This window comes from Artemia franciscana, chromosome 14, assembly GCF_032884065.1.
Source record: "Artemia franciscana chromosome 14, ASM3288406v1, whole genome shotgun sequence".
Classification (NCBI taxonomy): domain Eukaryota; kingdom Metazoa; phylum Arthropoda; class Branchiopoda; order Anostraca; family Artemiidae; genus Artemia; species Artemia franciscana.
Genome location: NC_088876.1, coordinates 6,490,892 through 6,515,172, shown reverse-complemented (window position 1 = coordinate 6,515,172; position 24,281 = coordinate 6,490,892). Strand labels below are relative to the sequence as shown.

Sequence of the window (24,281 nt, the reverse complement as noted above, 5' to 3'; positions counted from 1 at the left end):
GAAATATGAAAATCAAAAATCGGTTAAAGGATTCGCCAGAGTTCAATAGAGTTGAATGGTTTATCTTATAATCATGTATAATTAGATATTTTTTGAATAGGTTTCTTGTGTTCAAAGAGCACTTGGGTCACACTTTAAAGGATAGGCTCACTTTATAGGGTTGCTTATATTTAGCTAGTAATAATCATATCATATTTGATTTTAATAAAAAGCTTGTTCCAAATCTATAATTTAATTTTCAGTCCTCAGAATACACACTTTTTTATTATAATAGAATATGACTTAATAGAAGAAGAGAAAAAATCCCAATGCATAAATTTTAATATACTGAACTGTACATTTTTGTTTGTACTCTGATGGGCATAAGTTAATTACAAGATTGAGTAATAGGGTAATATAAAAAGTAGAGTAATAGTTATTAAGTAATAATTTGAGAAAAAGTAATATATTAATAAAGAGTAAGACTATAAATAGCACTCAAATCTCTAAATGCACTAAAAATTAGAAAAACTGTTTCTCTGGTATCTGGAAAAACTGGTTTTTAGGACTAAAAATTAAAAATTGGTATGGTCGTAATACAAAAAGTCCTCTCATTTCAGCTTTTTATCATTAATTTCAGTTTTTCCTGATAGCAGTTTTGCTTACTAGTCGATTTAGAGATTAAAATTATTTTTAGTGCTCAAATATACCATGACAGCTAAGACACTTATCCATCCTTCATCCCATCTTATTATTCACCTAACATGATTTTTTTTTCTTTTACTCTTTTCATAATTAATTATATCTTGCCCCCCTAGGCTTCTTAATATACCTAAGAAAACTATCTCCCTGAATTTTAGCCCCTCCTGTGATTTTACCTATAATTTTAGTTCTTTCTTTTATTTGAATATTTATTTATTTCACTTCCTAATTTTTGTTCACTTCCTAAACGTTTTGTTATGGATTTCAGTTTATCCTGATAGTATTTTTTTTTTCTAGTTAATGTAGTAATTAAAACGTTTTATTCACCTAATATGAATTTTTTTTCTTTTTTTTTCAAAATTAATTATATCTTGCCCCCTAGACCTTGCAAGACACCTAAAAAGATCATCCCCCAGCATTTCAATCCCTCCTATGGATTTCAGTTTTCATAAAACAATTTTATCTTCCCTGTGGCCACTTAATACACTTGAGAAAATCATCTCCATGGATTTTAATCCCTCTTGTGATTTTTAACCTCTAAATTTTTTTTCTCTTTTATTTGAATATTTGTTTTGATATGGATTGCATTTTTTCCTGATAGCAGTTTTTGATATCTAGTTAAGTTGGAGATTAAATGTTTTTTTGTTAGTACTCAAACACATCATTGGCAGCTAAGACACTTATTCATGCTTCATTCAACACATTATTCACCTAATATGATTATTTTTTGCTTTTACTCTTTTTTTCAAATTTAATTATATCTTGCCCCCTAGACCTCTTAATAAACCTAAGAAGTTCGTCCCCTAGCATTTTAATCTCTCCAGTGAGTTTTACCTCTAATTTTATTTTCTCAGTTATTTCAAAATTAGTTTATTTCACTTCCGTGGGCGTGCATCAAGGGGGCAGGGAGTCTGGGGCTCCAGTCCTCCCCCTGGGTGAGCAATGCTGCCGTATATTTTTAATGTTTTGTTTGGAGATTTCTATTATACAGCATTGGAAGTCCCGATTAGACCAGGCAACCCCCCCCCCCTTAAAATTCAGCTTGTGGGTGCCCATGTTCACTTCCTAAATTTTGTTATGGATTTCAGTTTTTCCTGATAGTAGTTTTTTGTATCTAGTTAGTTTAGAGATTAAAACTCTTTTTTGTGTTTAAATATATCATGGCAGTCAAGACACTTATTCATGCTTCATTCAACACATTATTCACCTAATATGATTATTTTTTGCTTTTACTCTTTTTTTCAAAATTAATTATATCTTGCCCCATAGACCTCTTAATACACCTTAGAAAATAGCCCCTCGCCTGCAGTTGAATCCTTACGGTAATTTTTACCTCTAATTTTTTTTCAGTTATATAATATTTGTTTATTTCTTTTGTTAATATAGGTCGTCAAAGGTGGCCATCATCATTTGTATATTGAGCCTCCCGAAGTAAGAAACGAAGCTATGTCTGACACTTTAACTTGGATAATCAATAGAATCTAGAACTTACCACCTGTGACCAAAATACCCAAAATACTTATGATGTTCTATTTGGAAGTTATGTCCTACTTTGAAAGTTATGTGTAAAAAAAAATGTCGTTTTTGTGCTCTGAATATGTTTATACCCTTTGGCTGTTTGAAGTTAAAACATGCTACGCTATACATTTTTCAAGGTTTTGAGTTATGGCTTGGTTTATGCTGAAAAAATATCAAATGTGAAAAATTCGAGCTTATAAAAAATATTATTATAAATATATTTGCTTATAAAAAATAATGAAGTTTGCAAAAAATCAGAAATCTATGATTATAATCCAGCATTTTTCAAAGTTCTAAACCCTGAGAAATTTATTCTGATAAAAATGCAAGGTGTGAAGAAAACGTTATCTTCGAACAGCTATTGGTTTTTGTGGTCCTGTTCCTATTGAAGTCACTTTACGCCTAATTTTAGATAAAGATTAATTTCTAAAAGTTGAAAAGATTAAGTGAGTTTTAATAGTAAATCTGTTTGATTTTTTGCCTTTATTTTGTTTCAAAAATGTATCTACTTTTTACATTTCATAATAACCAAAAAGGCTAATAATAAATGATTAACTATTTTTACTGATAAATATCTTTACTTTCCAATGTTTTAATTTACTTTCTTTATGTCTAAATAAGTTTACTGAGTCCAAAAAGCGTTAAACGTTCCAAAAATGAGTAGAAGGAACTTCAAACACTAAAATTGTCATAATTCTAAAATAAGAAAATGATAGTAAATGTATCTAGTGACTAATTAAGTCAGTATCAAGAGACTGAGCTTTACTCGGTGGAAAGAAAGACATTTTTTTTCAATATCTTTCACAAAATAACTTTAATTTCGTTTATTTTTTCCTTAGTAGAATGAAATTCCATTAGGGTATTGGAAATTTTGATATTTGTGACGTTAATTTTATATAAAACGTTTTAAAAATTAATCAAAAGCCTAAACGAATTTTTTTTCAAAGTCATAGACTATCTAGATCGTTTTTCATGCGGAATATGAAAAATTGTCTAATTGCGAACAATCTTATTAAACGAACAATAATCAGTGTGCGAAGGTCGGTTCCCTGCATACATATTATTATAATAATTTTCTGTCACAATGCTTAGCATTTAATGCTGAGCAATTAAGAATCCACGACTCACTTCACAGTTATAAGACAAGAATGTCTTTCTCTAAAAACGGATTTTTTCTCTCTAAAGAGTTTGAAAAAACGGATTAGTCGACAATCAAATTTGTTTTTTAAACTCTTCCCACTTATGTTCAGGGTTTTCAACCTTTGAGGGTCTCTGATCTTAGCCAGCAGGCGACTTAGGGAAAATATTAAGCTAGCTGGGAAGGGGAACAAAATTTTTTTGAAATTACAACCTCTAGATTGTGTTTTTTTTTTTTTTTTTTTTTTTTTTTTTTTTTTTTTTTTTTTTTTTTTTTTTTTTTTACTCAGTAAAATGGTAGAAGGCCAAATTTTAGAGAAAATTATTGTGCCTTTTTTCAAAAAAAAAAAAAAAAAAATACTATGAACAGTTATTGCTTGTTTAATAAGATAGATGTCAGTATCCAAACTGAGACAAGTATTTTTTTTTCTAAAACGATTATTTTATTTTTTATGCTCAATTATAGTAGCCTACATTTTTTGTATGTATTTTACAATTAGTGTATTTCGATTCTTCTTTTAATCTTTTAAATTTGACGTTTATTTTGAGTTAATTTTGGCTTCATACGCTAGTCTATTGATGTCTATGATTTGGCCAGTAGTGACTTTGCCAAGGTAATTTAGGGGATTGACGTTTTTAACGTTCAAACTGTTTCGCTTTCAAATTAAGTTTAAAGAAGTTATATTTTTTTGGGGTTTGAACAATATGAAAAAATACTGTTTTTTTAAGTCGAGTTGAAATATATAAATATTTATATATATATATATATTTATGTTGAAATATATATTATATTTATATTTTATATATTATATTTATATATATATATATTATATATATATATTATATTTATATAGCCTGTATTTCTGGGTCGTTCTTTTTTATCCTTTTTTTTTAACTTTCTTAATGTGGGTGTTAAATTTAAATTGCAAGTGTCAACAAAATTGCTTTAAATACTGTGTTTAATTTAACTCATTTTTGCATTTGATTTTTAAAAGCATTATTATTATTTTTTATTCTTTGAATTTTTTTCTTTTTTAGTGTTAATGTGTTCTTGTCTGTGAATGTGTTCAGTGTTATTTAATTTTAAGGTTTGTTTTGAACTTAATAGTTTTAAACTTGATTTTAATATGTGCTGTACGAAAAATTTAAGCGTTAATATTAAAGTGGAAAACTCAATCAGGTTGTGCTCAAATGGTCTGTATCGTTCCAGTCTACAGACTTCCGGAAAATGTTAGTTCGGTTTTATGTGTCGACTATATTACGCAATATTACGCACGCTTTTCCTGCCGTAGCTCTGGTTTTATATAGCTGATGTCTTTCCTTGTGCTAAGTGACCAACGCAAAAGTGGCTTTCATGCTGCTTACAAGACTTAAGTAGTACGACACGTTACTTTGGGTATAACCTTTTACTTCACCAAGTCCTTTCAAACTTGGCTAACTGAAAAATTTGTAAAACCTTCTGAATCATCGTCTGAAATTACCATGATCATAAGTAAATTGCTTAAAATGTCAATTAGATACTTAGAATCAGTTTCTGATGATAATCTTATGGCTATTGCTGCAGAATGGCTCGGGTTGCCAAGAAAGTACGAAGGGTTTTCGAGGAAAACCTCATTAACTTATTTTTAAAATTTTTTGTTGAAACTAAAAAATAGAGTTGTAGCTCGAATTCTATTTTGTTGTCACTATATCGACCGTTCCATAACTTAACAAAACATCGTTTTCGTATCGTAATTAAACATCGTGATTTTACGTATTGTAAAAATGTATGAAGAACTTGACTCTAATTGACACTACTTATGTGGCAAATACTGTAATGATTATATAACATAATATACCCTAAGACTATGTAGTATAACACACCCTAATTTTACATAAAATCTTAAGTTGTACTTGTGCGAAAGAGTCTATGGCTTACCTTCAAAGCACCATAATGGACTCACACATAACACTGAATCACAAAACAGCTCATATTAAACCATAAGGCGGTTCCGACCTTAAAGTATAATTTAGTGTATAAATTAAGGCGTTCTGGCCTTAAATTATAGGCGTTCTGGCCTTATTATAAGGCGTTCTGGCCTTAAATTATAGGCGTTCTGGCCTTATTATAAGGCGTTCTGGCCTTTGAAATTTGCAGGAACTAGCCAATAATATTAGTACTTATTTTTAATATGTTCGTTTCAACCCACTTACCATAGTCATATACAACATAGTATGATGTCTGAATATGTTAAGTGATAGTAACTATTTGTGGCGTCATATCCAAGAGGTTATTCTTTTAATTCAACCTTTCCAATTACCTTACTATTATTTAAAAAAAGGAAAGAATTTTTATCGCATATGAATATTTGTGCTTGTATTAATAGCTTTGTACCTTTTGCCTATTTTAAAGATCTGAAGAAATTGAGGTTGGAGCTCTTTCGCGTATATAATGGAGAGGCTATATTTGCTGATTAGGGGGAGTTGATAAATTAAAGGATCGCCCTATCTCGTCCATTATAAACTTTTCTAGTTTGTGCGCTAAACTTTAGAATTCATTGGGCGGTTTTGTTATAACTTATACAGCTTGGATAAGAGATTCGAATAAGCGATAGAAAACCATAAGTCGACACCTACTTTCCTGGGAATCTTGGAAAAATCATTTAATTGCTCAGGTTTTGTGCCAGAGATAGAATTATTCAGATCCAATGAAATCTACATCATTAGAAAGTGTAGATTTTGTTTTCTCGATTGAACAAAGTTGATTTTTTTTTTATTATTATTCAGGAAAGAGCAGTTCCTAAAATTATTCAATCAAGCCTGTTTTGTAAACATTAAAAATCAGCTCAAAGGAAGTATCAGTTGAGTAATTTGAAAGCTGCTTATTATTGTTTCTACTGCCGTCTCGCTGTTTCTCGGATAAAACGTGTTTTCAACGCACTTAATAATTCTATTTATAAGAAAAGTATGTTTTGTGGCACCGAAAACTCTTCAATACATCTGCCAGACGAAATAGACCCTTTTCAGATATGGGAAGGCTATCTATTGTAAAAGCCCATTTCTAAAGCATCAAACAATCGAAAAGCCCATATTCTTACTGCACTTCATTCATTCCAGGGCAGGAAAGGGCTATGACTTCGGTAAGAAATCTAAAGTTCTGTCAAGGATTTTGCTTCTATACTATATCGGATGATACACGTCTAAATTTGGAAAGTCAATCTTCTAAAATGTTTAATTCAACATATAAAAAAATAAGTGAGGACATAATCAATTAGAATCTTTTCTTGAAGGGGGGGGGGGGGAATATTACCGGTTTTCTCAGATAATTTTAATGAGAATTACACACAAATTCAAGGAAGTTCAAGGGTTAGAGGGAGGAGGGTTGGGGCTTGGCCCCCCAGCACTGCTTACATTCCTGCGTTGCTGTTTTGTAAATTATTATTTAAGTCTGATTTCGAACCTTGAATATCTCTAATTTGAAATCTCAGGTTTTTTCCCTTCCATTATGTCGTGCCCATGTCACCTCTATGGTTTGTTTGTCTTAAAATTCCTGTTATTTTGAAATATTGCTTTTTCCGATTTTTTAGTACTAATTTCATATTTTACGCTGTTTTGACCATAGAATAGTTTACTAAATTGAAATTCTTGTTAAGTTTAACAAGAAGGTTACAAATTAAAATAAGAAATGGCACAATCTGCATAATTTGTAAGAGGTTGTAATGAAGCCAAAAAAAATAGTACGCCTTTCAAAATTTGTATTGGGATAGAGCTCAGAAAATTCATCATATCTCGGACGCAATTTCAGAGAGGTTAAAACTTTTTATTTTTGTCAAGGTAAACATCCTAAAGCCAATCTGTCTTAATATTTTATCTTGGAATCAAAAATGTTTTTGTATGTTTTTATACAAGAAATATGATATACTACTACTACTGCTACTACTGCTAACAACGCCCCAGCACCAAGCCACCTGAGACCAAAATAGCTACACACACTCCTCCATCTTAAACTATTCAAAGCTTCCCTTTTTACACCCTCCCAGGAAGTTCCCATTTCCTTTAAATCTTTCTTTATGACATCGTCCCACCCCAGATGATGCCGACCTGCTTTCTGTTTAGCCCTAGATGGTTGGCCGAAAAGGGCAATCTTTGGTCTTCTGTCATCCTTCATCCTTGGAACGTGCCCCAGCCATCTCTGCCTTCCTTTCATTATGGCCCTTAGAAAGCGGAATTGAACCTCATTTTTCGTACAGCCTACTGTTTGAAATACGGTCAGTCAGCCTGGTACCAAGAACAATCCGTAAGCAATTTCTCTGGAAAATATCTAGTAAATTATCCGGTTTTGGAGCGCCCAATGCTTCAGACCCATATTGTATTGCTGTCATCACTGTACCTTCCAATGTTCTTTTTCTTCTATATTCTAATATTGCCTTTCAGACTAATCTTCCTATTCTTCCAGACTTTTTTAACTGTGAAAAAAATACCCTGAGCCTTGGCTATTCTGCTTTTAACATCTTCACTGCTCCCACCATCTTTACTAATAATACTACCTAGGTAAGTGAAGCTCCCAACCTGATCAATTTTTTGTTACCCAATGTATCCTTTTCATCTTCACTTATTCCTAACCTTAATGACTTAGTCTTGTTAACATTAATTTTCAAACCTATTCTAGCACCCTAAACTTGCAAAACCCCTAAAAGTACATTCATTTTGATCGCACTTTCATCTAGGATGTTTAAATCATCAGCATAATCTAAGTCCAGGAGCGTTTTTCCCTCCTCATCTGATTTCATGGTCTCTGATTGCCTTTCCTGTGCTCCTTAAGATAAAGTCTACCAAAATCATCCATATAAAGGGGTAAATAAAATGGAAAATATTATATGGTTTTCAATAAATATAACGCATATTTAATATTTGTATTATGCACAAGGAATATGTCAAAAAATTACATATAGTTTAATGTTGAAGTCATGTTCATTCTTTTCTTTCTTACCGCTTAACCGTTTATTATTTTTTTTTACATTGACAGTTGTTTTAATGTCTTGTTGTGTTAGCTATTTCTATAACAATAAATAATTGTTTAGCTGTAGACATGTGCTGAAGTCCTGTGTATTAATTGTGAAGTCTTGTCTGGCGTTCGAATGTTTATGTTTTACTTTCTAAAACAGTTTTTTTTTTTTTTGCTTGAATTTTATTCTTGATGAAAAATATTGGCTGTGTTTGGGTTTTTTCGGTTTTACTGTTATTCGTTTAAGCTTTATCACATAAGAAAAATATATGTTTAGATATTACTTGACTTATTATATGCTTGTTTATTGTATTATATTGAATTATTGTATTATTATTATATTATTTGACTTATTATAGTAATTCCTATTATTAGGAATTACTTGACTTATTTGCTCGTCATCAAAGATAGGCGTTGCGTTTTATCTAAGGGTTTACAGAGGGTACATTTAAAAACAATAAGCTTGATTTTGTAGAAGAAGCCGTGTTGTCTGGTAAAATATTTTTAATTTCTTAAACTTGGATGTTCAAAGAAGAAAATTAAAATACGTCAAGTCATACTGGATGAGTCTAAACCTCTACAGCAAGTATTATCACAACGTATTTTGAATTTAAAAAAAGGGAATAGTTGTGGGAAAAGTCAAAGTCATGGCCAATTGTAGAAAAAAGCCAAGACAGATTGTCCAATTAAGTGGGCAGCCCAGTCAAGGTTAATTTTACCCCTTTGATGGCCGTTGTTACTGTCTCCCATTTATGCTCCGTGCAAACGTGTCCCTTCACAATGCCGAACTAGAGTCGTACCTGTTGGAGGTTCTCGCTGGGGAACACACGCAGGTTGACTTACATGAAAACTTTCACGGTGGGGGAAGGGGGAAGCAGATATAGTGACAAAATTGGCAATCTATTTACAACTGATTACCGCCAAAGAAATGAATATGAATGGAAATAAGAGTCCAATTCAAGGCCTACAAGGGCCTCCTGCAATCTGCCTCGACTCTTATGCAAGTGAACTTGCAATTATACACCATGAAATTTGGGCCAGAAACAAAAAATTCAACTGTCTGTAATTGACTACAAAAAGTGCAGTGTGACATGGGCTAGATGGGAACCTTATATGAGAATGAGTATATTGTTGGTAGTTTTATTTAGTTATCAAAATGTAAAACAAAAATAAAGAAGCTATGTTTTCTTATACGATGTTTTCTTGTGCCCCCCCCCTCAAAAAAAAGCAAGGCATTAGCAATCTTTGGATACAATGACGGAACGATCCAAGACACGGTAAGTAACCGACAGTTCTGTTAATGGCCATGATTCTCTTCTATAAATTAGCTCAACTAACCTGACTTTCCGATATTTGAAGAATTTTCAATATTTTCTAAATTTTGTTCAGAATTTTCAAGCTTTTCCAATATTTGTAGAATAGTAAAGGTTAAACATCGGGGCACATTTGAAGGAAGCATTATAAAACTCTGAAAACAATTACAAATACTTACCTCAATCCTAAAAGTGCACGGATTTACTTTGCCCCTATCCTCCCTGAGGGATAAATATACAGCCATATAAAATATTTCAGCTGTACTTTGCCAGCAAAACTTGAACTGTGAGCTTTGTTCTGCATACATTCGAGCCGTCTTTCAAGATATGTCGAGAGGGGGGGGGGCTAAAAACTTCATATTTAAAGTCTTGAAACGTAATGAATCAATTGGTTATCTTACGCTTTGCATTTCAGGGTATGTTGACCCTCCTTTGGTAAAATTCAATTTTTAGGTGTTTGTTACACCTTTTTGTTTTTTTATTTTTAGTTATTTGTTACTTAAAAAGATCACAATTTACTGACGATTGGTAATCACCAATCGTTGGATTGTTGGATCCTGACTCAAAAGTTTCTGGATTTTGGCGCATATTTCAGGGTACTTTGCGCAGTTCCGTCTAAATTAGTGCAGTGGCTTGTCTTAATTCAGAAGGATCCTTCATTGTTGGAAGATAACGTTAATAGTTTTAATTTAATAGAATAAGGTCTTTAGAAGATTAGAAGAGTGATTCGCAATCTGGGGGTCAAATGCCAATTCTCTCAAAACGCAAGGTAATTATTCAGGTGTCATTTTTTGGATAGTTACTCTATTTAAGCACATGCAAAAATAGATTGGGGGTTCATAGCTTTACTGTAATAAAAGCTTGACCTGTTTAGAGGTTAGTACCCTAGGAATATTGACTTTCTATTAACCCGGTTTAACGGATTACGCAATTCTAAGTATTTAGAAGGAGACAGTTTTATGAAAAAAGTAAGTTATTCTGTTTCTAAGCATATCATGCACTTATCGTAAGAATAACTTAAAAATAGACCTTTAAAGTATATTTATCAAAGTCAACGGTGATTTTAAAAAAAAGTACTAACCTAATATTCATGCAAATATAAATAATAATCAAATAAATCCAATTGCAAGCTCTGACTTTGAAGGTTTGAATTTGCGTCTTTGAGCATAAAACAAGTAAAAAAAAAAACACAGGCCACGTGGTTCAAAAGAACAAGATTAAATTTTACCAAATTAATCACCGACCAAGGTTGAAAACCTTGATAATCACCGATGCATTCATGTCGCTATCATCTGACGATTTATAAATAAACGCAAAACTCACTGCAGCATCTACATTATATTTTAGAGCCTTTTTTTTAAGATGAAATGGCTCAAAATGTGGTGATTTTGTTTTCAGATTACGAAAAACTAATTGAGTCTGCTGGTATTTGAACTCCCTGGCATTCCAATCCTCTGAGAAAATCAAATTAGCAGAAATCGCATCAATGTTCAACGCCACATTTTTAGAGGATCTCTAACTCCCGACTAACTGGTGAGTCCCGGGAAGATTTCCCTGTGGGCATACGGCGGTGGCAAGAGATTGGCGGCAAGGTATAGCCGGAACAAGATGGAATTCCATACCAATGGAATAAGGGCCATTAGTAGACGCCTTGCAGCATCGCATAGGAATATATTTGTTTAATGAACACCCATCCTTCATATAGCTTGATAAGACGGAGTAGAGGCAAAAGAGAAGAGAAAAAAAAAATCGGACAAAAAACACGCACAAGGAACCCATTGCTGCTCTAACTCTTGTCATAACAACAACAACTAACCATAAAAATAAAACATAAACTGTAATCAAATTTAAATATTACTGCACCGAATATGGTCATGACACAATCATACAAAATGCCAATGAATTCAAACAGGATACCAATCATTCTGTGAAGAATTAAGTTTTCCATATATGAGACATACACAGATAGCGGACGCCTTGCAACATCGCATAAGACCATATACTCATATACATAGTTCAACGGAATTCCTGCAACATTATTATTAAGTCCAAACCTTTATGCAGTAACCTCCGGTCTAAATTCGCCTCTTCAGAAAGTTAAAATGTCTTTCAGTTTCCAGAGACATCATAGGGACAAACTCATAATGCCAAGTATTTACCAAGATTACCAAGTATTACCATAAATATTACGAGATTACCAAGATTACCATAATATTACCATATTACCAAGATTGCGTCCCTCTAGTCTATTCCCTGGGGATATTTAAAACCTTTTATTTTCCAGACACTTTGGAAGCACCAGAAAGAGGTTTTACGGCACAATATTTTCCTTACATTGATTTTCATTAGATCCTGATACTCTTGTTAGAGCGTTTCGAAGTCTATTGTTGCACGAGTTTAATATTATCTTTCTAATGGGCCTTCTACATAAGAATTTTGTCCCTTAACATATGATTTGAAGTTTGATTTTGCTTTAAAAACCTTTTATTTAAATATATAAACAACTCATAAGGGGTCTGAGCCCTTCGGACGAATTTTCCCCGAATACGTCATTTTAATCCCCAGTCTTTTCTATATAATATGAAGTATTTTTTAAGCTTTTTCCTTTTTTTAAGTTATTTCCTTTTAATTTCTCCCTCGAGACTTTCAAACCCAATTTCAAATTTGGATTCTTACAGATTTGCTAACGCTTTTACAATTTATTTTGCAGATTTTTATTTTGAGCTCATCATAAAAAACATTTAACCCCTTTACAGCCCCATTTGGGGGAGACAATTTTATGTTATGTATATATATATATATATATATATATATATATATATATAAAAATAAGTTGTCTGTCTGTCTGTGGGTCTGTGGATCTGTGAATCAGGTGACGTCATGTTTCGGCTGACGTCATGAAATTAGTTGCCGTCATTTTTGTTATGACGATGCTTAGTATATTGTAAAACACATTAATTTGGTTAATAATATACCATTTAAAACACCAAAATGAACATGCTGGAGTAGTCACTCGGTGAGAGAGGGTGTCAGAACGGAGAATGAAGGTCCCAGGTTCAAATCCTGGTTAGGCTAAAAAAGGTAAAAAACTAAAAACTAAAAAAAACTGAAAAAACTAAAAAAAAGGCAAAAACTACAAAAAAAACTAAAAACTAATAAAAAAAATAAAAAAGCCGAAAAACTAAAAAAACTAAAGAAACTAAAAAAAGGAAAAAACTTAAAAAACTAAAAACTAAAAAAAAACTAAAAAAAGGAAAAATGAAAAATAGAAGAGAAAAAGAATACTAATAAAATTAAAAATAAAAATAAAAAAAAATAAAAAAGATAAAAAGCTAAAAAAAGGTAAAAACCAATAAAAACTAAAAAGAAAAAAAGGTAAAAAACTAAAAAAAACTAAAAAACGTAAAAACTAAAAGAACTAAAAAAGTAAAAAAAAACTAAAAAAATGAAAAAACTGAAAAATAAGCGGGATATAAAACAGGGGGATATAAATGACGACCGGGACACCGGGACATAAGGAATATAAATGAATCAGAAAATACAACTCATGTTTCCAAATGACGTCGTTTGGAGCCCAAATTGAAATCCAGATCAATTTATGTCTACTTTACAAAGTAAAAGGGCAAATTTATCATAGAGCAGGGTCTCTTCTACCATTCTCAGGCGAGAATCATAAATTTTTCAATTGTACTTCATCAGTGATAGAAATTCTGAATTGAATGCACGTTGCGAAATTTCTCCCAACATTGAAAGGACAATCGTTTCCCAATTACAACATCTTTTCCACGAAAATAATAATTTAGTGCGTCTGTTCAAAACAGCCATCGATTTGATGCCTACTTATACGCATAAAATTGTTATTTCCGCTGACAAAACGCCTCCTGGCCAACATGTGCGTAGATACAATGCTCCAACTATCGACGAAGTGGCCATCGTTATGGTCGGTGATCAGTTTTTACCTCGAGATATTATTCTCAGGGTTTCCACCACACGTGCTACAACTAAAAATAGGCCTACCAATAATACTTTTAAGAAATATAAACCCACCAAAGCTTTGCTATGGCACTCGACCTGCCGTAAAAAAAAACAATGGAAAACCTAATAGAGGCCACAATCTTGACAGGGCCTTTTGAGGGTGAGGCTGTTCTTATTCCTCGCATTCCCAAGATTCCAACGGATCTGCCTTTTCAATTTAAAAGATTGCAATTCCCAATTCGATTAGCATTTGCAATCACCATTAACAAAGCTCAAGGTCAATCATTAGAAAAATGTGGTATAGATCTTAATACTGATTGTTTTTCCCATTGACAATTGTACGTTGCATGTTCGAGGGTCGGTAAACCTGACAATCTATTTATATGCAGCGACAATTGGACAGCGAAGAATGTTGTATATTCGCAAGTTTTACGCAGTTAATTTGTATTTTATCTATCTATCTATCTATCTATCTATATAAAAACGAGTTGTATGTATGCATGTTTGTTTGTTTGTAAAAAGAGCGTTTGCATATGATGTCATTATTAGTACATACGGCTTTGTATATGCAGAGACAATGGGAAAGCCAAGAATGTTGTATATTCGCAAATTTTACGTAGTTTAACTCCTGCAGACGAAATGAATGCTTGCCTAAAAAATTCTAATTTATAGGCACACGTAAAAATATTAAAATTAACTACAAATATGCGTGTCCGATTGCAAAACGATGACTCTGGTCAAACAGTAGACTCAATTTCAGGACGTATACAACTACCTGCTGATTTCTGTAATTTAGTGACGTCCAAAAATGAATTGATTGAAAAAGTATTTCCGAATATTTTAAAAAATTATAAAAATAATAAATGGCTAAGTGAAAGAGCGATTCTCGCACCCAAAAATATAGACGTCCACGAAATCAACAATATTGTTTTGAACAAGATTCGAGACCAGGCAGTCCTTTACAAGTCAGTCGACACAGTTTTGGAACCAAATGAAGCGGTTAATTATCCATCTGAATTTTTAAATTCCATAGATCCTTCAGGGTTTCCACCACACGTGCTACAACTAAAAATAGGCGTACCAATAATACTTTTAAGAAATATCAACCCACCAAAGCTTTGCAATGGCACGCGACTTGCCGTAAAAAAAAACAATGGAAAACCTAATAGAGGCCACAATCTTGACAGGGCCTTATGAGGGTGAGGCTGTTCTTATTCCTCGCATTCCCATGATTCCAACGGATCTGCTTTTTCAATTTAAAAGATTGCAATTCCCAATTCGATTAGTATTTGCAATCACCATTAACAAAGCTCAAGGTCAATCATTAGAAAAATGTGGTATAGATCTTAATCCTGATTGTTTTGCCCATGGACAATTGTACGTTGCATGTTCGAGGGTCGGTAAACCTGACAATTAATTTATATGCAGCGACAATTGGACAGCGAAGAATGTTGTTTATTCGCAAGTTTTACGCAGTTAATTTGTATTGTATCTATCTATATAAAAACGAGTTATGTGGATGCATGTTTGTTTGTTTGTAAAAAGAGCGTTTGTTTATGACGTCATTATTAGTACATATGGCTTTGCATATGCACAGACAATAGGAAAGCCAAGAATGTTGTTTATTCGCAATTTTTGCGTAGTTTGAAACACATATATAAATCTATCTATATTCACAGGTGGGACACAGGGACACAACTACAATGGCGCATAACTAATATGGCGCGTAACGACTTACGCGCGCGGGGGGGCTGGGGGGGCGCGAAGCGCCCCACCAACTAGGTGTTGGGGTGGCGCGAAGCGCCACCCCAACAGCTAGTATATATATATATCAATATATTTAAAAATAAGTTGTCTGTGGATCTGTGGATCTGTGGATCAGGTGACGATCCACAAAAAAGGTAAAAAACTAAAAAAAAAACTGAAAAAACTAAAAAAAGGCAAAAACTACAAAAAAAACTAAAAACTAATAAAAAAAATAAAAAAGCTAAAAAACTAAAAAAACTAAAAAACTAAAAAACTAAAAAAACTAAAAACTAAAAAAAAAACTTAAAAAAAGGAAAAAACTGAAAAATAGAAGAGAAAAAGAAAACTAATAAAATTAAGAATAAAATAAAAAAAAAATAAAAAATATATAAAAATAAGCTGTCTGTCTGTCTGTGGATCTGTGGATCTGTGGATCAGGTGACGATCCACAAAAAAGGTAAAAAACTAAAAACTAAAAAAAACTGAAAAAACTAAAAAAAAGGCAAAAACTACAAAAAAAACTAAAAACTAATAAAAAAAATAAAAAAGCTAAAAAACTAAAAAAACTAAAAAAACTAAAAACTAAAAAAAACTAAAAATTAAAAAAAAACTTAAAAAAAGGAAAAAACTGAAAAATAGAAGAGAAAAAGAAAACTAATAAAATTAAGAATAAAATAAAAAAAAATAAAAAAGATAAAAACTAAAAAAAAAGTAAAAAGAAAAAACGAAAAAAACTAAAAAAGCTAAAAAAAAGGTAAAAACCAATAAAAAACTAAAAAGAAAAAAAGGAAAAAAAAACTAAAAAAACTAAAAACTAAAAAAAAAACTTAAAAAAAGGAAAAAACTGAAAAATAGAAGAGAAAAAGAAAACTAATAAAATTAAGAATAAAAATTAAAAAAAATAAAAAAGATAAAAACTAAAAAAAAAGTAAAAAGAAAAAACGAAAAAAACTAAAAAAGCTAAAAAAAGGTAAAAACCAATAAAAAACTAAAAAGAAAAAAAGGAAAAAAACTAAAAAAAATTTTCATCTAAAAAACTAAAAAAAACTAAAAAAGGTAAAAACTAAAAGAACTAAAAAAGAAAAAAACTAAAAAAAGGAAAAAAACTGAAAAATAAAGGAGAAACAATCTAAATAAATGACGACACTCAAAGAGAAAGCGACTGGGACAAAAGGAATGTTCGATTAGCAATCAACAAAGCACCGGGACACAGGGAGTATAAATGACGACGACCGGGACACAGGGACATAACTACAAAGGGGACGCCGGGGTGCACAGGGGATATATAAATGAATAAAATTAAGAATAAAATAAAAAAAAATAAAAAAGCTAAAAACTAAAAAAAAAAGTAAAAAGAAAAAACGAAAAAAACTAAAAAAGCTAAAGAAAAGGTAAAAACCAATAAAAAACTAAAAAGAAAAAAAGGAAAAAAAAAACTAAAAAAACTAAAAACTAAAAAAAAAACTTAAAAAAAAGGAAAAAACTGAAAAATAGAAGAGAAAAAGAAAACTAATAAAATTAAGAATAAAAAAAAAAAAAAAGATAAAAACTAAAAAAAAGTAAAAAGAAAAAAACTAAAAAAAACTAAAAAAGGTAAAAACTAAAAGAACTAAAAAAGAAAAAAAAACTAAAAAAAGGAAAAAAACTGAAAAATAAAGGAGAAACAATCTAAATAAATGACGACACTCAAAGAGAAAGCGACCGGGACAAAAGGAATGTTCGATTAGCAATCAACAAAGCACCGGGACACAGGGAGTATAAATGACGACGACCGGGACACAGGGACATAACTACAAAGGGCACGCCGGGGTGCACAGGGGGATATATAAATGACGATGGCGACTCAGGGAATGGTCGATTCACAGGTGGGACATAGGGACACAACTACAATGGCGCGTAACTAATATGGCGCGTAACGACTTACGCGCGCGGGGGGGCTTGGGGGGTGCGTGAAGCGCCCCCACAAACTAGGTGTTGGGGTGGCGCGAAGCGCCACCCCAACAGCTAGTTTATATATATATATATATGCATGTATATTCGGATTCTCTTAGGTCTTTTAATTTTACTATCCTTAATTTAAACATTTAGGTGTTTTGCTACCTCAAACTAAAAGCTTAATGTTTTTCTTTTTTAATATAAGTTTTTAACTTCTTATCGTCCTTTCATTTAAGTATTGATTTTTTTTTTACTGCCTCAAATTTTACTTATTGAGTTCTGTTCATCTTTCAATTGAGAAATTTTTATTTTTTCATCCTTTAATTTAAGCATTTCGGTTTATGCTGTGTTAAACTTACGGTTTATTGGTTATGTTGTTTTCAATTTGGATATTTAGATTTTTGTCATCCCCCCATTTAAGCTTTTGGGTTTTATTTTGTCTCAAATTGGACCATATTGATTTTTGGCTTAATTCGTTTAAGACTTTTAGGTTTTGTTCTCCCATAACTTAAGCATGTAGGTGTTTCACTGTCTCAAATTTCGAGGATTTGTATTTTGGTCGTTTTTCAACTCAGAAATTTAAGTTTTCACCTTCCTTTAACTTAAGGACTGGACAAACTTGGCTTTCAGCAGCTCAGTGGGCGAACGGTAACGGTACAAAAGCAATGCCCATTGCATGTGATATTCAAAACTGATCATCATGGACACGATCAGTCGACTGCAGTTTATCAATAGTTGAATGATAAGTCTCAAGCTATCATTTAGTTCTTTCACTATTATTAAAAAGCTCTTTTAATATTAATTTTTATCTAATTACAAATTTCAAATGAAATCAAAATTCTTTCATTATTAAATTATGAAGTTCTTTTTTTATTACATATTTAATTGCTTTTATTTAGTTCTTTTGATTTTCCTGGTGAAAAAAGGAAACGATTGAGGATTTTTTTTTATGATCACAAAAAATCTAGCTCCAAAAACTAGAAAAATTTTCGAGCTCAAGTTGCTGGAATGTTCTATGCAATTCGGTGTTAATTTAGCGAATACAAAGATCCTATATGCCCTCCCAATTACTTACTTCAGACCCCAAAAAGTGGCACAACGCTGTGAAAAAATTAGCCGGCCAAGCTTTTGACAGCAGTGTAAAGATCAGCAATGATGGTAGGTCCTTAATCAGTGCAGAAGAAGTGAGTGAATTCTTCTCCAAGATCTGTACTACCTATCCAACTATTACGGCTCATGAAAAGTCCACCATACTTGAAAAATGTGAGCTTGAGAACAACATAATAGTCAGTGAGTTTGATGTTTACACGGAATTACGGAAGATCAAACCGAATACATCTTCATACCCTGGTGAATTACCTGCCAAACTGCTACGTGAATATGCAGCCTTCATAGCATTACCACTGTCCAGCATCATTAACGAGTGTTTTGCTTCTGGCTGTTTCCCGTCACAGTGGAAAAGGGCCTATATTAGAATTATTCCAAAAAAGCGCGCCCCTAGTGCATGCGACGATCTCCGCCCGATCTCACTTACACCTTGTTTGGCAAAAGTAACTGAGGCCTTTATACTCAAGTTTCTTCTGAAACAAATTCATGGGCGTATTGATAAATTCCAGTACGGTGGACTCCCCAAGTGTAGTACTACAATCTACCTAGTACGGATATTTGACTGCGTCCTCCAATGGCTTGAAAAAGGTAGCTGTTTCGTCGACATTTGCGCAGTGGATTTCCGAAAGGCCTTTGACCTAATCCGCCACCGGACTGCAGGCATGAATTTCCAGGAAATGGGGGCCAAACGACGCACCCTTGGCCTTGTACTTGACTTCTTAACTGGCCGAAAACAAAAAGTCTTTGCACTCGATGAAAACGATTCGGATTCATCATGGTCAGATACTTCTTGCGGGGCCCCACAAGGCACAAAATTAGCTGGAATAATTTTCCTGGCTGTAATTAATTCCCTGCTTAACCACCACGACAACCGTTACAAGTTTGTAAATGATCTGTCCATAGTGCTCGCTTACCTGGTCGAAAACACTATCATAACAAAGCAGTTTTCAGATCAGTTATTTGATCAGCTAAAGACCGAATGCTCAAGTCATGATCTTATCATTAACGTAGCCAAGTCGAAGATAATTCGTTTCAACCCTCTGAAGCGGAATATAGATATGCCTCTAGTCCCTTTCCCGATTGTGAACGAAATAAAAATCTTAAGAGTAACTTTCACAAGTGACTGTAGTTTCAGTGCCCATATTAATTTAACTGTCCACAAGGCTAATGCAAGCCTTCAGACACTTACCAAAATGAGGCGTTTTGGGTGTGATACCGAAAGTCTTCTCCATGCCTACATGTGTTATGTTCGCCCGTTGCTCGAGTACGCGTGCCCGGTGTGGGGTCCATCTGCTACCCGTACAGCGTACCTATTACGCGACATAGAGTGCGTCCAGAAAAGAGCAACAAGGATTATACTCCGAAACCGTGGCATACTCTATGATCAAGCCCTTGCTAAATTAAATTTATCTACACTTAAAGTCCGGCTTAAACACCTTATTCACCCATTTGGAAAATTCGTCCTAGCCAATAAGAGCCACCGATCACTACTACCGGAACCAGCCCCTCCCAATAGCCGAACTCGGTTACAAAATTAACTTGTACCCCCTAAAGTACGAGCCAATCGATACGCCAACTCATTTGTGCCTCTCTTCACATCACTTTTTAATGCTGAGTTGTAGTGTGTGATTTTTGTTTAAATGTATGATTTTTGTAAAAAAAAAAAAAAACTGAATTTAGCTATGCTACGATAGTTTTTAAATATACCGATCTCTCTCTCTCTCTCTCTCTCTCTCTTTCTCTTTCTCTCTCTCTTTCTCTTTCTCTCTCTCTCTCTCTCTCTCTCTCTCTCTCTCTCTCTCTCTCTATAAAATTAATCTTTGAAAGACTATATTTTATATCTCTATGGGTAAAAAAGCTACGTGTGTACGGTTTTAAGAATGTGGGTTTTTGATGCCTCAAATTTTAACGAATTAGATTTTCTTCGTTTTCGATATGGGTATTTAAGTTTTCACTACCCTTAGATATAAAATTTAGGTTTTTCACTGCTTCTCAAACTGGCGAAGTTTGATGATTTGATTTATTAAATGATTTGAAAACCCTGTTAATACAACCACGCTGACATTTTTCTATGGCTTCTTCATTTTTGTAGAATCGCCTTTTCCAGATTCCTCATAGAAAACATGCCCTATATGTTCTTACCAGGACTGCCAACAGCGGTACAATTGTACCACTTTGGTACGTTTCACCTCTAACGGTACATTCTGGTACAATCACAAATTTCCTGGTACATTTTACAAAATGTGGTACAATAAGATTTGACTGGGCGTCAGGACGCAGCGAACGGAGGCAAGAGTATTTTTTATATATAGGTGAGCAGCTGTTTGGAGGAGTGATACCAAAATGGTCTTTGCAGGGGAAAGGAGGTCTCCCAAATATCTTTGAAAGAAGATATCTGATGCTTTGTTCTCTATGTTGTAATGTAATTTTCCGACCGTCCACGTGTTGGGCGTAGCGAAAAAAAAATTTCGTGTAGCCGTAGCACAAAACGAAAAAAAAAAAAGATATAGTACAATTTTTATCAGTGGTACAATTTTAGGGCGTTTTGCGGTACCTTTTTTTCGAAACGTCGGCAACAATGGTTCTTACCACTTTTTGAATGTACTTCTAAATAAGGTTAAGGGCACACAATGAATTTTCAGTTAATAAAACACGTTGATAATATTTGAAAGGCGATTCAAAAACAATACATGTCAGATTGTTGAATGAGTAAGTGTTTGGTCATGGTGGTCGGAAGTTTAAAAATATAGAACGTGTTTGAAATATCAGTAGTAGATAGAGAAACAGGGTGATTTAAGAGTGGAAGTTTGACTTTTAAGTATAGAAAATAGTAAAGAGAAGATGAATCTCCCTCCATATCCAGGGATAGTTTTACCTGTGACCATGCACCACAATGTGGTTGGTTATCAACAACATGGACAACTTATATTTGTGAGATCTCCCATTACCAATCAAGGACAGCCTGTGATTTTCCAGGATATGCAAGTGAACCCACATGCAAGTGTTTCTAGCTGCCAGGGACAAGGTCATTTTAGTCCAGTGTCAGGAGGAATAACAAATATCAGCCATTTCCCAAATGTGAAAAACTATTCAGTGCCTACTTCAAACAGATTTCAATCCCTTCAAGAATGGAATGAGGACTTTCCTCCTTTACCATCAAGTGAAAATAGTGAAGAAGAAATGAGAACAGTGAACCCACTAGAAGCTGAAGGTGTTATCAGTGAGGCAAACATTGACAATCCTACAAAAACTGGAATGAAAAGAAGAGATGTTTCACCAGTGTCTGAGTACCTGAATCAACCTCAAAATAGAAATTTGAAGCGGAAGCTTAATGAAGTACAATGTAGCATAAATCAGAATCCTACCATGTTGAACAAGAAAAGTGTTGACATGCCATATAGTGATCTTTTATCCATTTCTGTGGAAGCTCAAGTAACTGAGGATAACCAAAAGTTCCCAGATGATTTCACAATTGCCAAGTTTTTGAGCTCTATTTTTGGAAAGGAAAAGTATGAATTTGAAGTTAAAAAGACAAGAGGAAGACTTTTAATCCATACAGAAAAAGAGGAGATAGCTGGTAAATTGTGTACAATAAGTCAAATAGCAGAAACTAAAGTTAAAGTGAATAAACGGGAAAGCCAGACTCGAGGCATTGTGAAAGGTGTTCCTCTACATCTCTCAAATGAGGATATTCTAGCAAGTATAAGGTCAAACATTGAAGTTTTATCAGTTATCAGACAGAAAAGATTTAACAAAGAATTGAAAAAATTAGAGGACAGTCTTGCAGTTTTAGTTACATTTAAATCAAATCTTCTTCCCTCTAGCATATGGTTCTGTGGAAGAAATAGGGAAATTCATAACTATAACAGAAGAGTGATCCAATGTTTTAAGTGCCAAAAATATGGTCATATCCAAAAGGACTGCCATGCCAACCAACCAATCTGCTTGCGATGTGCAGGGAAGCATTCATCAGCAGAATGTCATCTTAAGAATAACCAAGTCACTACCAACAAAGACATGTATAAATGTGCCAATTGTCTTGGAAATCATTCTTCATCTTCACCAGCCTGTCAAATTAGAGTGAAAAATAAAGAGATTTTGAATGTGGCTGAAAAATATCAAGTTAGCTTTAAAAGAGCTCAGGGTATGTACAGAAGTTATGCCCAAGCAGTTCATAGTAGTGCAGTAAAACCTGAAAGAACCAATGTAAATAGAATATGGACAGACACCATAGAATCGGTAAAACGTCAAACTATAACAGACACAGTGAATAAAATCTTGATTGCATTGGCTCTATCCCCTGAAGTGCTTTCAATAGGCTCAGCTCCAATTGCAGAAAGAGTGGAGAAGATATGTGAATTTATGGATAAACTCAATTTGACAACAGTTGACACCAGTTTTATAAGGGATCAGTGTGCTAACAAATGACTTTAAATCTAAAAATACTACCATGGAATGCCAGATCACTTGTGAAAGTTAATAAGGACCTTCTTGTGCAGTTTTGTTTGGATAATCAAATAGATATCTTTTGTATCCAAGAGACATTCCTTAAACCTTTTATAAAGATACAGTTTCATGGTTATAGGGTCATACGGCAAGACAGAACAGATCGTGACAAAGGGGGAATCATTATTGGAGTGAGAAATCACATTCGGTTTAATCAACAATGGGTTAATTTAAGTCAGGGAAGAGCCGAGATAATAGGATGCAAAATGTTTATAGATCGCCAGAAGAAAATAAATATTTTCAATATTTACAACCCTGATGGAAGTGAAAACAATTTAAGAGAAGCATTTGAACAAATGATGCAAAGTGTACCTAGTCGAGAATTGATAATAGCTGTAGGAGACTTTAATGCTCACAGTGAGAGTTGGTGCACATGTGGCCGATCCAACAATGCTGGAAGAGATATTGAAGATTTTCTTATGAACAATAATGACCTATGCCTTTTAACCCCAAAAGATTTACCTACCCACCTCAACCATAACACTGGACAATACAGCACCATAGACCTAGTGCTCTCTTCCCCACATATTGCTCCTACCACAAAGGTGACATCTTTAAAGAATACAATACTATATAGTGACCATCTTCCAGTGATGATTGAGTTAAATGGTTTTAATAATATACAAGCTAATAACATAGCACACAAGTTCAAATTGAAGAAGACTGATTGGAAAACTTTCTCAACTGCATTAGAAAATGTCCATATTGAGGAGCAGTTAAAGGAGGTGTCTTCATCAGAAGAAAAGATTAAGATATTTCAAACGGTTTTAATGGATGTTGTGGATAAAGTTGTTCCCAAAATTAATACACACAAATTGAATCACAAAGTTACTAAGTGGTGGAATGAAACATGCACCAAAGCGAAACAAGACCTTAAAGATGCGAAGTCCAATTATGAACGCCTTCCTACCTTTCATGGATATGTAGAGTACCAACGAAAGGCTGCTGAATTTAAGAAAACCGTAATTGCTGCTAAACGAGTAAGCTGGATTAATTTCCTCAATAAGTTAGATTTTAGAGTCCCTGCATCAAGAGTCTACTCAACAGTTAAGAGTCTGATTAGTGGAAGTCGTGAAGATCAAACAAATCCTCCAATAACATACAAGAATTCCACCCTAGTTACCGATCAAGAAATAGCTGAAGCAGCTGTATCCCTACTTGACAGTGTCATTGGAGTACCAGATCCATTAAGTGACTGTGAAATAGAAGTGAAAGCTAAAGTTAAGAGATTTTCCAAAAGTCATCGATCTGTAGCTTATAATCAACCTTTTCTTACACAAGAAATTGAGAAAGTTATCAATCATCTACCACTCACTGCCCCTGGAGAAGATATGATTTTCCCCTAATTTGTGAAAGCCCTCCCAAAAAACTGGGTTGCT

At 33.3% G+C, this 24,281-nt stretch overlaps 2 protein-coding genes across 2 annotated transcripts in view; both read left to right on the top strand.

The window, feature by feature from the left end:
• LOC136035243 (monoglyceride lipase-like) overlaps positions 1-2,277 on the top strand; it is a 40,815-nt gene extending 38,538 nt beyond the window's left edge. The window contains exon 8 of the mRNA XM_065716903.1: positions 2,068-2,277. Within this exon, the coding sequence (XP_065572975.1) occupies positions 2,068-2,166 (99 nt within the window). The 3' untranslated portion in view covers positions 2,167-2,277. The remainder of the gene's footprint in view (positions 1-2,067) is intronic.
• An 18,686-nt stretch (positions 2,278-20,963) lies between these two features.
• LOC136035241 (zinc finger protein OZF-like) overlaps positions 20,964-24,281 on the top strand; it is a 29,905-nt gene continuing 26,587 nt past the window's right edge. The window contains exon 1 of the mRNA XM_065716900.1: positions 20,964-21,024. The gene's annotated coding sequence lies outside the window, so the exon portion shown is untranslated. The remainder of the gene's footprint in view (positions 21,025-24,281) is intronic.